This window comes from Bicyclus anynana, chromosome 19 (assembly GCF_947172395.1).
Source record: "Bicyclus anynana chromosome 19, ilBicAnyn1.1, whole genome shotgun sequence".
Classification (NCBI taxonomy): domain Eukaryota; kingdom Metazoa; phylum Arthropoda; class Insecta; order Lepidoptera; family Nymphalidae; genus Bicyclus; species Bicyclus anynana.
Genome location: NC_069101.1, coordinates 5,419,258 through 5,437,056, shown reverse-complemented (window position 1 = coordinate 5,437,056; position 17,799 = coordinate 5,419,258). Strand labels below are relative to the sequence as shown.

The 17,799-nt window shown below is 37.5% G+C and overlaps 1 protein-coding gene across 1 annotated transcript in view; it reads right to left on the bottom strand.

The window, feature by feature from the left end:
- The window catches only part of LOC112045234 (mitogen-activated protein kinase kinase kinase 7), a 50,910-nt gene that overhangs the window by 5,417 nt on the left and 27,694 nt on the right, over nt 1-17,799 (bottom strand). The window contains exons 8-9 of the mRNA XM_024081339.2: nt 2,478-2,662; nt 440-550 (exon numbers count right to left, since the gene is read on the bottom strand). Coding sequence (XP_023937107.2) covers nt 440-550; nt 2,478-2,662 — 296 coding nt within the window. The remainder of the gene's footprint in view (nt 1-439; nt 551-2,477; nt 2,663-17,799) is intronic.

Genomic DNA, 17,799 nt, shown 5'->3' with positions numbered 1-17,799 from the left:
GGCGTCCGTGATAGAAAAATTGAGGAGTAAAAGGTTAGCTTGGTATGGAAATATATAGGGAGGGATGAAAGTCATATTACTAGAAAAATGTTGAGTTTGCAAGTGGAAGGACACAAGGAGGAAGGTCAAAGAAGAGATGAATGGAGTGTGTGAAATTGAGATGTGTGTAAAGGAAGTGAACGATAAGTTGACGAGTAACAGAGACTAATGGAGAAGATTGACATATTTTTCCGACTCCACTAGACTAGTAGGCCTAGAATGAGTGCGATGGGATGGGGTAATTGTTTATGATTCTCTTACATATTATATCTATTTCGTCTCATCGCAAAGAAAAAGAGCACAAAACATTATTAGTCATAATCAAATAAGTCATTTTGCTATTGAAAATTTTGGGGGCTATTGAAATCAAGGAACATTAAATTAATTAATATGTATTTACCTTCTCATTTTCTAATTGTATAATCTCCCGTTTTTGTCGGAGCTCCTCGTCGTCCATTTGTTCTTCTAGCTCCGACTTGTGTTTGCTCAGGTATGCTAGTTCAGTCTGTATCTGAAATACAAGGAAATCATGTTTACATTACAAATAGTACAATTTGGGACAAGATTGAGAACACTTTTAAAAGTCTAAGACGATACAAGAAACGCATTTTTAAAAAGATTTGATTTTTTCAAAGCGCTTGTAAACCAAGTTGAAATAAACGAAATTGAACTGAGGTTCATAATCATTAATACCATATAAGTTCACAGAGTACCTATGCCAAAGACGAAGTCAAGGCATGTTATCTATGTCGAATTTCGCCTACAGCGTTTCTTACAGTTTGACTCGCGCAAATGCGAGTGAAAATCACATAGCATTATATTATTACTATTATCGTGAATCCAGGCAAACTTTCAAGAGCGAAACGAACTGTCACCCGTCCCATCCTACATGAAACGATCAGGTCATTTTAACGGCCCATTTCAGGGTCAGGCCTTCCTCGTTATAGGAGAATTGGTAGGCTTAGGGCCTATTGTCACCGCTTCTGATAAGTGTCGAATTATTCACAAATTTTGTCTTTGCCACTTAACATAAAGTAGACGTCAAGAAAGTGAGAAAAATTATGTTTAGACTATCCAAAAAAAAGAAGGTGGCGAAATAAGTCCTTACGGTGACAATTTAACTCTGTAACGACAACGGCACTATTATTATATGTTTTAGACTGTGTGACCAATGGCATAACGTGCACTCATATTTATACCACCAACTTCCTGGGAAATTTTGGAAGACTGCAAAACTCAGTATTTCGACCTGACTTGTGATAATCAAACAACTCACTGGACCAATGAAACAACATTTTAGACTAGCATCATCTATAGATCCGTTCAACCGATTTGGATTTATAAATGGTATAGGTAAGGCGGCTATTGAATTATTTTATAAAAAAGCGTTCGCATTTTCGCAGAAATGGGAAACCTGATAGACGCGGGTTTGTTGTTTTGTCCGTTGCGTAGAGAACCGTTTGAAAGACATACGTTTTTCAGTTTACGAGCGCGAAAATTTAGATCTTCAAACACGTGGCCAAACGTTCTCGAAAGTGTTCCATGGCAACGCAACACCGATATGTGGAGAGAGACTTCGTACATTCCTCATGGCAGTAGGTATACAATTTGGGTACAAAGTTGTGAGTTACAAGTTGGAATGCACATGGCATGAGCATTACATTGGCGTACGATAATAAATATAATGCAGTGATGGCACTATTCAATATGTTGTGGTAATATTTCGAACGTTTAGTATAGTTGTATTTTTGTGGTCGTCGTATTTTATTTAAGAATATTTATATACGAAAAGTCTGGTCTTAGATTGGGTCATTGTTAACGGGCTGAAAATATGACTTAAGCGAAGGTAACATCAATGGGGATGATGACTAGGTTTGAATATATTGATTTTTATAAATTCGGGTAAATAAGGTCAATATTAACTAATGAATACATAAAAAACAAAGATTTGTAAGAATGTAAAAATAAATAAGATTATAAAATTTCTAAAGCAATCTAAAATCTTTTAAAGCACTCTAATTAGATGGATGTAATTAAAAAAATATATGACATTTTTATTATATAAATGCACAAATAACAATGACATTAGTAATTATGTTTGAACGCCCATACAAATCTAACATTCTAACGAATCGACGACGTAATTCTTTCGTGCTATTTAGTATGGAACGTTTTTAGTTATTTGTGGCAGCGCCGCAATTATGACCCTTTAAATCCCTACAGCTCCGAAAGTAATGATCGCAGATACCCCTGTTACTTCTACAAAAACGCTTTACTATCAGCATACTCTTTATTATTTACATATATACAATTTAAAAAACTGTCCTTATCCCTATCTTCGACACTTTAAAACCTATGCATTTACATTTAAATGGGTCTAAATTAGAGCCCCATTTATCGTGTGATTGATTTATTCTAATCAATAATTAAGTACTCACTTTAAGGTACTCTTGCGCCAACTGCTTGTGCTCGTCGAAGATTCGCTTGGACTCCTCGTTGCTGAGGTCCGGCGAGATGGGCCTGAGGTGCGGGTCCAGCATCATGTGCATGGAGTCCAGGTCGGGGTCGGGCTCCGCCGGCGGCGGCGCGGCGCCCTCTGCGGGCGGAGACCCGCTGCTGTTACCTGGAAAGCAAAGCAAAAGATAACCTCGAGGTTTTGATCTTTTTGTAGTATGTACTGTATTTCTTAACATAGAGGTCTTGGGTGCGATTCTCAGTTCTAGTCAGAAAAGGGTTTTATGATTAATAAATTGGCTTAGGTCAGGTCTGGAGGTATTGGCATAGTTACAGGCAAAGCCATACCGCCAAGCGATGCCACAATGGGTTTACCTCTTCCAAATTAACGAACAAACTAAGTTTTGGGTGAAACTTTTAGACTTACTTAACATGTGATTTTAATTTAAACAAAAAATTAAAAACATGTTCCTTCATAAGAATTTGCGATTTTGGAGATGTTCCTTAGTTAATGTTGCTCATAGCTTCCCGAAAACTGGCTGAAAAATTTAGTCTTTAATTTTTCTTTAACTATGCAAGATTATATCGGAAAATTCCATTTATTAGCCTTTTAGTCTTGAAGGGCTAGAAAATGTCTTTACAGATATTTTTTCCACGTTTAAAAGAAATTTATAGGTATTTATACCATAACAATACCTAAGTACACAGTAAATTATGTCTTGCTTATATTTTCAATAGCTTGAACTTACTTAGGGCGATTTAAAAACATACGTTGTTTATTTAATCCTTTTTCGTTCTACTTTGAGTATTTATTATTGAACTGAAATTTATTAGTGACGATTTAAAACTTAAAAAAAAAACATTCGCAGTACCACGTTAGGGTTAAACACGTCACAAGTTAAATTTACTTCGAGTTGCTGATGTCAGAAGTTTCACCTAGATTTCAGCTTTCAGTATGATTCCATTTCCCGCAAATAGATGGCAGCGGCGAACTAAACAAAGCAGTCAATTACGACGAACGATTCATCTGTTAACACTTTCTGCACAATGGGCTATTAAAGATACATGCGTTTATCGTTGGTTGAGCGATTGTCACTTAAATAGAGTTGACGTTGTTTACTACGAGTTATATAGAAATTATTTATTACGAACACCGCGATCGTCGCACCGGACTACGGACTACGGAGGTTCGTAGGGAGCGGCTACGCGAGGCGAGGGCCAGGGCGTACTCGTAGGGACGCGAATGCTACGAACTACGGAGTACGGACACTTCCGCGTAGTGGACGCGCAAGAGACGTCGACGGCGGGCGGCGGGCGGCGAGCGACACTCACTGTAAAATATCCAACTACAGCTGACTGTGTCCCTGATGGTGGTGACGATGCCAGAGGCGTCGCGCACGTCGCGGCGGCGCAGGCGCGGGGGCGCGGGCAGCGGGGGCATGGCGCGTCCGGTCGGGGCGCGCGCGCGGCCAGCACTGCCCGCCGCCCGCGCACGCCGCGCGCCCGAAATAATCGGCGGGAGAGCCGGGAGCGGGCGGTGCAACAAACAAATCGCCGCTATTCGCGGTGCGGTGACTCAGCCGCGTCAGCCCGAGCTAAATGCGGATACCGTGTGCTGCCGCCCTTCGTGAGGTTTTCTGCCGTTTTCGACGGCAGGGCGCGCGCAGCGGCGGTCGACGACCTCCGCCTCTGTCGTCGCCCAATGCACTCGTAGACGTCGTGAGAGGGTGACCCCCTGCCGAGTCTCTCCGATCACGAATTAGTCCTTTACCGAGTTATCCCGTTCAATGATTATTTTATCAGAGACAAATATCTTAGCATTTTATGGGTACAGCGCGTGTCAGAGAGAAAAACTCCGAGCAGAGCCCTGGTCTGTGACCAACGGGTATAGGGTTTAGGATATCTTTATAAGACATAAAAATTTTAATAAAAAAATACAACCGACTTCAAAACCTAAAAACGTACCCACTAAACTAAAAAGTGAAAAATAACATCATAATATGTTCTACCTGCTGATCAGAATGAAGGCGGTGCTTAGCCGGTGTTGTCTCAATTTAAGCCATTTCTGACAGGACCACATGAAACAACACTGTCTGCAAAATCTAAATCTATAAGATATTCTCACATGACTTGAATTAATACATCACCGGCTTAGCACCGCCTTCATACTGATCAGCAGGTAGAACATATTATGATGTTATTTTTCACTTTTTAGTTTAGTGGGTACGTTTTTAGGTTTTGAAGTCGGTTGTATTTTTTTATTAAAATTTTTATTATTCGCTTTTTAGTTTAGTGGGTACGTTTTTAGGTTTTGAAGTCCGTTGTATTTTTTTAATAAAATTTTTATTATTTTTCAATTTTTAGTGTAAAATGACAGTCACAACCCATCTTGGTACAAAATTCTCAGCAATACAAATTAATCAAGCCCAAGCACAAGGTAGCTACCGTAATCCGTCAAGGGGTTCCCTTCATTGACCTTGGTCTTCATCATCAGACCCCTAATAACAGACACAACTCATCTAGGTAGAAAGTTCTCAGCAATACGAATTAATCAAGGCCAAACACAAGGTAGTTACTGTAAACTGTTAAGGAGTTCCCCTAATTGTCCTTGGTCTTTATCACCAAACCCCTAAATGACAGTCACAACCTATCTATGTGGAAAGTTCTCATTAATACAAATTAATCAAGCCCAAACACAAGGTAACTGCTGTAAATCGCCAAGGAGTTCCCTCGTCTGTTTTATGACTCCATCATCAGATCGATTTTAAACCTTCATAATTTTGTATTTCTCAAAGGTACTAAATGGAAAAGTTTACAAACACACTAGACACCCATATAATTTTCGAAAGTTCCCCTCAATTTCTCCAGGATTCCATCATCAGATCTTGTCATGATGGCAATGGGACCAAATGGGGACTATACCGTTTCAAACAAAAAAAGAATTTTTGAAATCGGTCCAGGCGTCTTTGAGTAATCGGTGTACATACATAAAAAAAAAAAAAAAAAATACCGACCGAATTGAGAACCTCCTCCTTTTTGAAGTCGGTTAAAAACAATAACATTTAACCTATAAGAATTTGACGTTTCAGCGATGGTATTTGTAACGTTCTGCCATAATATTTTATACTGTTGGTTGGACCGGCCCATTGCATATTGCTAATAATTCACGGTCGAGACGATTGCATCGTCATAAGCGGCCCTAACTCACAGATCGCTCGTGGCACGCTCTGACAAAAAGTGCAGTGCGCAAAACCAATGTTGCTTCCGAACCAAACGAATCTCTGTTCTTATATTGACATAATAGGTAATGTTTTGTTGTCTATTGAAGTAACAGGAGAAAAAGTTCAAGGTCTCTTGTAAATTTTATGTAAGGAAACTTTAAAATAGCTAATTGGGATATCCTAATCTACACACAACACAACACAAAACACGTCAAGGTTTCGGACTCAGATCAGGGTCAGATGACATCTGAATGTACTTGAAAGCCCGCAAAGTCACATGGGAGCTTGGTAAGTCCAAGCTGCAAATCCCCTGATGATGTTAGGCCATTTAAATAGGCTAACGAAGATGACAAAACTAATATTTTAAATGTGGAAATCCGTCGGTCAATTACCTATTCACGACTAAACTGCTGAACCAATTTAGATAAAATAAAATGGAACTTTTAGCAGAGCTTCGGTTACTTTTACCCTGGAATAATCCATGGTTTTCCTTTATCATCATCCATTATTTCTGAAATAAAAAACACGTCACACGGATGGCAGTAGCTAGCTTAGTTGAAGATATTTTAAACAAAATTTTGCTTTTATTTTAGCTAACTAGAGGTCTCGTGGACGCCCGCGACATAGTCCGCCCTTAAACCTCCTTAATCCGGCCCTCTCGCAAAATCGTGTTAGCGGATCTCTACTATCTCTAAACTACCTTTATCTTTGTACGTTAGCGGTTTTTGAGATTTCGTGATGAATGACCTTTCGCATTTATATATCAAGATGATGGCACCATAACGTCGAAAGCCTCACTTCCGTATCGCAGCATGATATAACGATATCAAACTATACTCACGTGCCCTTAGAATATAATGGAGCGGCCGCCGTGCCAAGTTCTCCGTTTTAATAGCTCATTACTCGCGGAGTATAACTTACCGAGTCTTTATTAAAGAGTGCCCAGAATAATCCGATGCATAAATTTTATATACAGCGGAAGTGGAGTAGTTGTTTGTTACGAAACCGTATTTAACCACGTAACAACTAAGTATTGTTAAGAGTATGTACAATGTTAATTTTTTTGGCTAGTACAACAGTTACTCAAGCAACCAATAAATTATTGGCGACCAACAAGAAAAAGTATATAAATTTACAAGTGAAATCTTATGATTTCTACCAATATCTATTGAAAGCCTAATCCGAAGGCCGATCAGCCGAATTGAAATTTTATGAAAGTTTATTATTATTATTTTTTTTTATTACTGCCATCTAGCGGGTGTGTATTCATAACCAAGCCCAATTACACCGGCAGATAAGTAAAACAGAGGCTTTCTTTTTGGTTTTACTGAGGAATCCCAAAAACGCATTTGCTGTTGTCATTGCAATTTCCTGTAGTGACCATTCAGCCAAATTTCTCGTCAATCTTCACCAAGTATTAAGCTGTTTTCAGGTGTGACAAAATACAACTTACGTAATGGAACACCTCTAAACATTTTCTTTAAGAATTTAACAGTTCTCTTTTTCTTAAAAATTGGGTGCAATTCTTGCGCGGCGTACCTATATGTCGTTTACAGAACTTTTTTCTGATTGTGTGTTGATTCTCTTTAACAGGACCGCAGTAGAAGATCACTATTACCAGAGAGACAGCACTAAAGCTGTCAGAGCCGAGTTCTGAGACAGTAGAAGGTGGGGAACAGACCAACTCCTAAGAACAGCTCTTGTGAGACTTAACTTCGGCTTCAAGCGACGTTCTGACCTTCGTATGCGTATTGTTCTGATATTGTTGTGCACAGGCGTCAAACTCGATACAAAAGCTTCTTAGACATCTTAAAATGTCCTTTACGATTCCTGCGATACCATAACAACCAGATCACATCAGTCATCAAGAGTTCACCGATAAATGAGGTTCCTGATTTCCAACAGCTAAAGATGAAAGAAAGCAATGATAACGTCTAGATTGGAGTGCGCTTGCCTAGAAGATATCATTCACTTTTGCTTTAAAGGTGCACAAATCATACGTGTCAGGAAACGTTTAATGAAACCTCTTCGTAGTAATAGTACATGGGTCTTCTTCATTTATTCATTTAGCATTCAATCAGCTCACAGAGCTTCCTCACTAGCAAAAGTATATATCTAAAAATATATATATAGCAAAAGTATGTATATAAAAGTATATCCTGTATGTAATTTGTACCATTTATTGTTACCGGATTCAGTAGATATCGGTCTTTAGTAAAATATCATTGATGTGGATGTGTAAATACGTGCATACGTGCATAATAGCGACGCTCGTGCGCTAATTAACGCGCACTCGCTAAGTGCTGACAGGGTTGAGGCGTAGTCGCGCGTGGTGATAGATCGCCTCCAAACGATACTTGGGTCACCGGGGATGCGTCACGCAGATTCACGACAACTACGCAGAATTGATATCATCTCACATCGACGTAGATGATGTGAGATTACATTAGAAGCTTTTATTAAACTTGTCTTGTCAACTGTGCGTCAAATCTTGGAAGTTAAAAAGCTATGGGAAAACATAATTTTTTGAACTGCAATAACTCCTGAGGCAAATACAGCTTGGCTGTTAAAAATATCCTTAGGATAATACGACCTATCGTGATTACTTTACTTTTTCTATCCGGCACTTTCAAGTTATAGTACTGTATGGGACGTGAATGATCTTAGGATCATCCTTACTCAAACTGAAAATGAAATAGTACGTATAGGTCGCTTTGGAACCCCCTTTTTTAACCGCAGTTACTATTAGTGGCAACACTTGAAAGTCATTCATGATGGGACGACTCAGGTGTCAAATACGCAACGATTTAGATAGGCTCGAAAATGACAATGAAATTTATTTTGGCAACACTGTGTTCAAACAATCGCATCGTGCACTTTGGCGGGATTATTTATAACAATCGAATAAATCATTGCACTCTTGTTCATATTATCTTTGACTAGTCCAATACCTTGAGAACGGACAGGTTGCATCGAAATAATCACGTGAGCGAAATTATTATGAGCGTTTATAATATGCGGTGGGTTTAGAAGAGTAACACATAATCATCATCATCATCACCATTATCAGCTGATAGATCGATCCACAGCTGGACATACGACTCTTGCATGGAGTTCCAAGCACAACGGTCCCTCCAAACGGCTCCCTGCAAACCAGCTCGATATTTTTGGTCCACCTAGTGGGGGGCTACATTTAATAAATAGGTTCATTTAGTACCATCAACATTATGAATTTTAACTTTATAGGTTAGACTTATTTAGTTTAAAAGTCACATAAAGTCTCGACTTTTAGTTTTTTTAATGCAAATAGGCTTGCGTTTGACTATGATCTAACCTGATGTAGATACAGTCTAAGATGGGTCACGTTTGCCTAGAAGGTGCCTATTCACTCTTGTTCTTAAGATACCCAAGTGAAAGTTTCGGGAAACGGATTCGGCAGGATCAGAAAAACCCAGAGTCTTTTTAAAATAGTGTTCAAAAAGACACGACTAATATTGTTTTTTTTTTTAATTCAAGCCGGAACCACCGGTGTTCTAATTGCAAGGAGAGCCGTCTGCGCCGTATCGATTGAGTCATACCATAAATCTAATAAAGTAGATCCCTCTTTGATCGGCGGCATTAATATGTTTTCGATTTGGCGCACGATCAGACTACTCCGATTGCGTCATCAGTTGACATCTCGCGGAAACTGGCCATGAAGTGACAGTCTTTTTCTCTTAGACAGTATTTAATGGATAGCCTGTAAGAGCCAGATATATTTAAGGAATTCTGAAAGTTTGTCAGTCTATGCTCCTACCATAGGTAAGTACGGTGATGGCTTTGAAAGATAGCAACCCTGAACCGTCCATGTATATAGCGTATTTTTAGGGTTCCAAGTTCCGTCTGTCTACGGTTCAGCACAGAGACCATTACTACGAGAAAAGTGTAAATTAGCATGACCATTTACATTAAAAAAGTGAACAAAAACGTAAAATAAAATGTTGAAAAATATATATTTTTAGTGAACCTCCCCTACATGTAAAGTGGGGATAAATTTTTATTATATTTTCCTCAGAATAATATGAGAAATAATGTACCCAGTGGCCAGTCTATTTAAAAAAACACTGTTTAAGTTTAAATAGTGATAACTTCTTTGGGAGGGTAAACCGCTTCTTAACGTAACGCGTTACGGCGCTATTCTGTCTGGCTTCCCTTTCTCTCACGCAAGTTTAAGTAATTTTATCGAGCATCCCGAGATGAACAAGGTTTTTTTAAAGCGAACATTAAATATCTCTCTCTCTCTCATAGCCACAAAACTAACGGTCTGTCGATTGGGGACATGATATTCTTCACAAAATAATAAATTACGTTGGATCATTAAGGATCTGAAGCCTTGAAACCTGCTACGTTTTAAAGGCACGACTGACCAAACTCTCTAATCTATGGCGGGCATGGGCTGACCAAACTGCCTTCCTAAAATGAGGTACGTCAAGCTCTCGCATGCTCTCGGTCTATAAAAACCCGACGGCGGAGGCAAGGGAAACGTCAGACAAACTAATCTTGACGTTGACACATCTTATTGATAGTGGAAATGTACGTACACTGCACTAATAATAGACGCGAAAGAAGTCGGGACATTTTATCGTGACAGGCATAATTAGGGTGCAGAGATTGAAGTGCCGTCTTGCTTACTTTAAAGTCGAGTGCCAAAAAATCCACTGAATGTCCAAACTTTTAATGTTTGAATCACGTTCAAACGTGTGACAGGGAATTACGTCGTACATACAAGCCTTTAAAAAAGTCTGATTCACCCGAGACACTTTCATTTGATCCGGAAATATCTGCCGTACGGATTTAGGCGTCCTTGTGTACAATTATAAAATTTAAAAAAATAAGGGACAATACGTGAGTTTCCAAATTAGCGGTGAGGCAATATCGATGATTTGTACTATTCTAAATGTTAACAAGATTTTCTTGATGCTTATAAGATGGAATCTTCATTCGTTTAGTTTATCAGCAATAATGTATAAGGTATGTATAGGTTTCACTGCCTCATGGATTCCATGGCTATGTGGTTTGGTTACGTGCTCCTATTATGATCCAGGGTGAGTCTTTTTATGAGGTCAGGATAACAAAAAGTCATTGAGTTCTTTTTTATAAAGTTAGAGTTGGCCATACAATAAGCGATCATGCGTGATGTCTAACCGATCAAGTGGATGTGAGGAGAACGGAGAGTGAGGTGAGTTCATCTTTAATTACTCACGCACTTGTGCATTATATTATAAAGGTATGTTTATTAGTCAGGGATCCCTAGAACATTTTGTACACCTGATTTAGAGATCCCTGACTATATATTATATTTATATTATAATTTTCTAAAAATATACGTAAAAGTACCGAATTCAAACCCTCCCATTTATAAATGAAAAAAAAAAGTGAACAAATTAAACGAAAGCTAACATCATAGACATTTGTGAAAAACATGGGATTTTATTGTTAACCGGAAAATGATATATAGTCGTTGAAGAAAACTTTGCGGTCTCGAATGCCTTCCTCGGAAGATACAAACCATTAAAGAGGTCTGCACGCTGTCAGCGAAACACTACATGGTATTTAGAGCCTATTGTAAAGAGGGCAGTTTACAATTTCGTGCCAACTTCTACGGTAAAATCAGATCTGGGCCAGTCTCTGTTAATGTGCTATATTCCTTCATGATCGTATCCAGATCACATCAAAGAATTGCTCCACTGCGATTGTAGCGAGATGTTACAGATATACGATCGAGCGTGCTTAGAACGTAAAGTACTTTGATTCAATTGAAACTGTTCTCTGCGTCATGAAAATTAAAAAATATATATGCGAAGAATTTATTTATCTCGTTCTATTAGTATGTATATTGTATAGGTTAAATCTTGGAAACTAAACTAGAAACCATTCCTGACGTTTGATTGTTCTCTTCTTCTTCGATGATAAAGACAATGCAATGATATGGTACATGGAGTTTTTCTGATTACAGAGTCGAACAGTGTCCATAGAAACCTCTATATTAATAATGATATGCTGACCATTGTGTTTGAGCTCTTTTGTCTTGGCAACGAATATTTCTTTATTTATATTATACAGATTTTGAGGGGTAAAAATGTTAGTTTGCGACTGATTTTAAGCTAAACTAAATTCAATAAATTGTTACATAAAATAAAATGTTAAAATGATTGAATACAGTTGAAGATTTTGAATGAAATATAAAATAATATTATTTTAAATAGGACAAGGAAGTACAAGCAAATGACTCAATAAAACCATGAGAACATTCGGATATGTGCTGTATAATTTCAATTAATTAAGAATGAGAGGAAGGGACTTTTGCCAAATGCAAAACAATAGCAGCTTGTCTACAACTCAACATCATAATAATTAACGTTAATTTTAAAATGATATTCAGTCATGTACCGTGGTGTACAGACAGACTGTACAATTGTACATTCTACGCGCTGTTGCAAAAGGATTACTTACGATTCTTGCGTTTTAACCACTCATCTCCTACAGCGGACGCCCGAGACTTCGTCCGCATAAAAATCGATGTAAACTTTAAACCACTTCTGTTTATATTTTTGCAAGTTTTATAAAAGTATTAAATACTGGTGATGAATAAGGTTTTATAAACATGGTATTTATTTGGATAAGGATTAATTCGTTATCCAAATAAATACCACGTTTATAAAACACCTTCGCAAATAACGCATTAATAAATAACAAATTTGGTTAGCATAAAAAAGGTTATATGAGCTAACCTTAAAAGATAGACATTAAGATAGATTAAGTATTGTCGCGGACTTTTTTAGAACTTGTAGGGGAGGGGAACAATTTCGTCATAGATGATTTTTGCGAAACTTCAACCGTTTACGCAGCGCACGCAGCGTAAGCTCTCAATAGGAAAAATCCCCGATTTTGAAACATTCTTCGTTAGTGCTCCGCTTCTATTGGTCTTAGCGTGATAATATATAGCCTTCCTAGCCGTGATAATATATAGACCTTCCTCGATAAACGCTATCTAACACTTAAAGAATTTTTCAAATCAGACAAGTAGTTTCAGAGAGTGGCGCATTCAAGCAACCAAACAAACTCTTCAGCTTTATAATATTAGTATAGATTTGAGTGTGAGAGAGAAAAACTCACTAATAGTAAAGCAACAGGAAGCTATACAAAACCGATTGGCAGAAGTATCGTTGTGAAACATATATGAGTCAGCGGAGTATTTGCAGAGGTTCGCTCCCGAACTGTTACAAGGCACGTTACCTCTCAACTTAGCTAAATTAAAACTCTATTGTTCCAAATTAGTGTTTTATCTCGGCACTGACTCACCGTTGTTTTTATGTAGGTAACATCTTATTCGCAGACGTTCCTATGACTAATGTTGGAGCAATTTGCTGTTGTTGCATTCTAGTGGATATTGCTGATACATACTAAGAAACGGTTGAAAAATTACATGCAAAAGATTTTAAGAAGTTATTTGTCTAGTGCTGTTAACTGCTATCATCACGAATCAGAAAGTTACTACAAAATTAAGTAATTATTGGACAGATTAAAATATTGAAAAATATTGAATTTTGAATAAACAACTACAACTCGAATAAAATATTTAAGCCTAATGTATCATTTAAGAATGAAGCATAAAATTGTAATTGTATTTAAAACTGTGGTAAATATTTCGTAGATATAAGAGTAAAAAAAAAAGTTTCAATAATTGTTTTTGAGGCTTTTAACTATATTGATATTGTTTCGGATTTTTAAATTGTACCCTAAGATTTTATTTCAAACAGATTGAAACTCGTCGTAAACTTTTACTATCAATGTAAACAAATTATGAGTCCTCAGTCCTACGAGTATATAAATTCCAGATGTCCGATGATCATATATGTCTAACTTTAGCCGATTAATAAAAATCATCCACGATGTCGATATAAAACAATGAATCACATTCCTTGCCATATGACCGTTAGTAAAGTATTAGTTTAAAACATTTCAGATTATAGGTGCAAGTACTAGCCAACGCCTAGCGGTTTCACCCGCGTAGTGTTATATTTTAACCCCGAATTCTCATGCAAACGGGGATAAAATATAGCCTATGACACTCACAAACAACGAGGCTATCTAGTGGTAAAATAATTATTCAAATCGGCTTAGATCCAAAGATTACCCCCTACAATACCATAAACTTTACCTCTTTATATTATTAGTATAAATAATACAGAAATATAGATTACTATTAGGTATAGCAAAGTTAGATCTAGGGTTGCCAGTCATACTATAACACATAGTATTGTACTATATTTCGGGTCTGCGTACTATATACTGTTTAAGAAATATATAATACTAGCGGACGCCCGCGACTTCGTCCGCGTAAATTTCGATGTCAACTTTACTACTACCCCTACCCTACCCTACTCCTACCCTACCACTACCCCAACCCTACCGAACCCCTACCCTACCCTACCCTACCCCTACCCCCACCCTACCCCAAACCTACTCCTACCCTACCCCTACCCTACCCCTACCTTACCTACACCCTACCCCCATCCTACCCCTACCCTCCCCGTACCCTATCCCTTTCCTACCCCTATACCACCCGTACCCCTATCTCACGCCTATCCTACCCCTACCCTATCACTTCCCTATCCTACCCGTACCTCTACCCTACCACTACCTTACCTCTACCCCTACCCTACCACTACCCTAAACCCGGCCCTAAACCTACCCTACCCCTACGCTTCCCTACCCGTACCCTACCCTACCCTGTAACTTTTCTATCTTACTCCTACCCTTAGCAAAATCGGTCCAGTCCTTCGAGAGTGGTGGTATGACCAAGAGAAATAGAGACTTCTATGCTAATAATATAAAGAGGTATAAAGTTCGTGTGGTTGTAGGAGGTAATCTCTGGATCTACTGGACCGATTTAGAAAATTAATTTACCAATAGAAATCTACGTTATTTGCGAGTGTCATAGGCTATGTTTGATCCCCATATTCACACGGGAACGGGAACTACGTAAATGAAAGCGCCGGGCGTCATATAGCGGAATTTCTGCGTCTTTTAGAAAGTTTGTATTATCTCCGAAACTATTTAAGTAATTAACATACTGTAAAGGACAAATCTTATCTCCATAATATTCTTGTGATTATTAAATAATTTATTTTAATAAGAATTAAAGTTTAGTTGTATAAATAATGACGTAAACCTATTTATATAAAATTAATAATTTTTAAAACACAAAAGGTACTATATCTGCTAATATATAGAAGATAGATATATGGTGTCGCGGACTTTTTTGTAGAACTTTTAAAGATACATAAAGTCTCCATACATTAATTTCAATTTTACTCAATAGTTAAGGCAGCGCATGCGAATAAGTCTAGTTATGAGGATTTTCAGTCCGACCTGTATGACAAAAACTGTACTAACTCGGCTAATATATATGATACCAATATAAAATATAGCCTATAGCACTCCCCGATAATGTAGCATTCTACTGGTGAAAGAATTTTTAAAATCGGACCAGTAGTTTCGAAGATTACCCCATTTAAAAAATGTGACAAACTTACAAACTTACAAACTTTACCTCTTTATAATATTAGTATAGATGTAAAAATTACTAAATTTTCAACAATGAAATTTTACAAACACATCTTTTTTATGGATATTATCATCGAATCTGAACTGTCTATAATATTATCGAATTCCGAACTTGAAATTAACGATAAAGGAGCTTTTGGTTTTCGATATTATTAACGTGACAAACGTGAGAAAGCATATACCTAATGTCTCATACTTCTTCTTAAAAAATGTGTGTTTTTCCGCTTATTCCGTAAAATACTATATTTTTTATGGCTAAATTTAAAAAATAATTAATAATATTTTTTTTAAATGTTGGCAACCCTAGTTATATCGCAGTAATGAGTATAACAGCATCCTCGATAGAGTTTTTCAATGCCATTTTACGTATGCGTGTATCACGTGCTTTCCGAAGCTTTCCGCGAAAAACGGATCGGGTGATGTTTACTATTATAAACTAAAAACTATATAAAGATACTGGCGATCAGTTTAATTAAACATAAAAAACTCTTATTTAAAAACTTTCGTTTCATGTGTTATTTGTCAATGTTGGTTTTATCGTATCTTGGAAAGACCTCTTCCATGTTTCGATTGAACTAAAAATTATTGTTATTGAATAATACATTATTGAGTTTGAATTTAGACTATTTTCGGTGATAATGCTATTCTGTACCAAGTTACCGTAGAGTGGTCAAATTATAGAGTCGATAGGTATGGCCGTACTAAATTAAGACTACTGAACACATTTTCATGCGGTGTCCAACAAAAGCTAGAATGATTTATTAGGAAAGTTTCGGTATAGGATTTATCGAGGTTTTGTGTAAATTGACTGAAATATGACGATAATTCTTGGAAGCGTCTGAAAAAGTCAATCTGCCTGCGAGTTTGCATCGAAAAAATGTCTTATCCCCTGGAGAAAGCATGCATGGTGAAATAATAACGTACCACAAAAAACGTGTGAGTGTCACAACTCTAGACAAGTAATGACAAGTGACATAACCTGCTGCCGTATGCGTGAGATAAAGGGAAGCCAGACAGAGAGCATCGTAACTCGTTACGTTACGAAGCGGTTTACCCTCCCATAAGATATTTTTATTTCAAAAATCCGTCATCGCATATAACTACAATATTAGCCCTGCTCTATTCTGGTGCAACGTCTCGTGCAAAATATCGTTTTACAAAATATAGGTATTAATTAACTAAAAATTCAAATCCAGTCAGGGGCATGCAATTCCAAATTTTAAGTTGGGTGCATTTTAAGAAATAAAATATCAATGTGTCTCAAACGGCGAAGGAAAACATCGTGAAGAAACCTGTATACCAGAGAATTTTCTAAATTTGTATCTGCGTGTGAGCCTAACCCTTCTCTTTCTGAGAGGAGACTTGAGCTTAGCAGCGAGCCGAATATGGGTTGATAACGACGAATTAACTAAAAAAAATTAACACAAGTAAATCAAACCGCGATCAAGTCTTACAAACGACCACTGTTCTGGGTGGGCGATATTACACGAGCACGGAATAACAAGACGCCGTCGAGGTCAGAGGAGTAACGTTTTTGCGTAAACGTAAGCTCTGGTAAGCAACGGCCGAGTGACGCAGGCGCGAGCCCCGACCTAGTTATGTCGTCAAAAAAATCAGCAGATGTTCATCACAGCGAGATATATCGAGAACTAGAGAATGCTCGCGACGTCGTTAGAGTATTAAAATATAGTTAAGTAGAAATAATACAAATCATCATCGTCATAATAGGCAGATTTTAACGGCTCATTCTACAGGCTTCCTTGTAGGAGAGGGGATGAACCGATTAAGCTTTGACAGTTACGCAAGAAACCAATCACATTAAAGCAAGGCGACAAACAAATTGTTTAGCTTATATGAGACTAACGATCACTGGGACATGTTACCGACGACTTGACTTTTTTTTCAAGTTATGTGGTACAGAGATGCGTTGGTGATAATTTCCCAAATCTGAGCTGAGAATTGTTACTGAAGATTTCTCTAAAGAAACAAAAGCTGAATTTTTTACACCCCGATCCAGGTTTAGAACCTGGGATATCGTGTCTCGAAGACATATAGGCTTACTACTGCACTAAAGAGATAGTTACGTTTACGCGATAAAAAATACCTTTACTCATCATATTTATAATTGTGATAGGTATTGTGAAGTAATTTCTGGATCTACTGAAGCGATTTTAAAAATTATTTTCCCACTGGAAATCTAGGTTATTTGTCAGTGTCATTTATCCCCATATTCCCACGGGGACAGGAACTACGCGGTTAAAACCGCGGGGCGTCGGGTTGTCGTATATATAAAGATATATAATGCAGTCATTGATTTTTTTTCATTGTTCACTGAGTTACTTGTATGTTATTAGATATCACTATTTAGAGATAAATCAATCAAGCTTATAGAACTTTTCTATACTTATAATCTAGCATTACGAATGGATGCTATAATTAAATTTTTGTTATAAAATCTCTATAAATAACCTAGAAG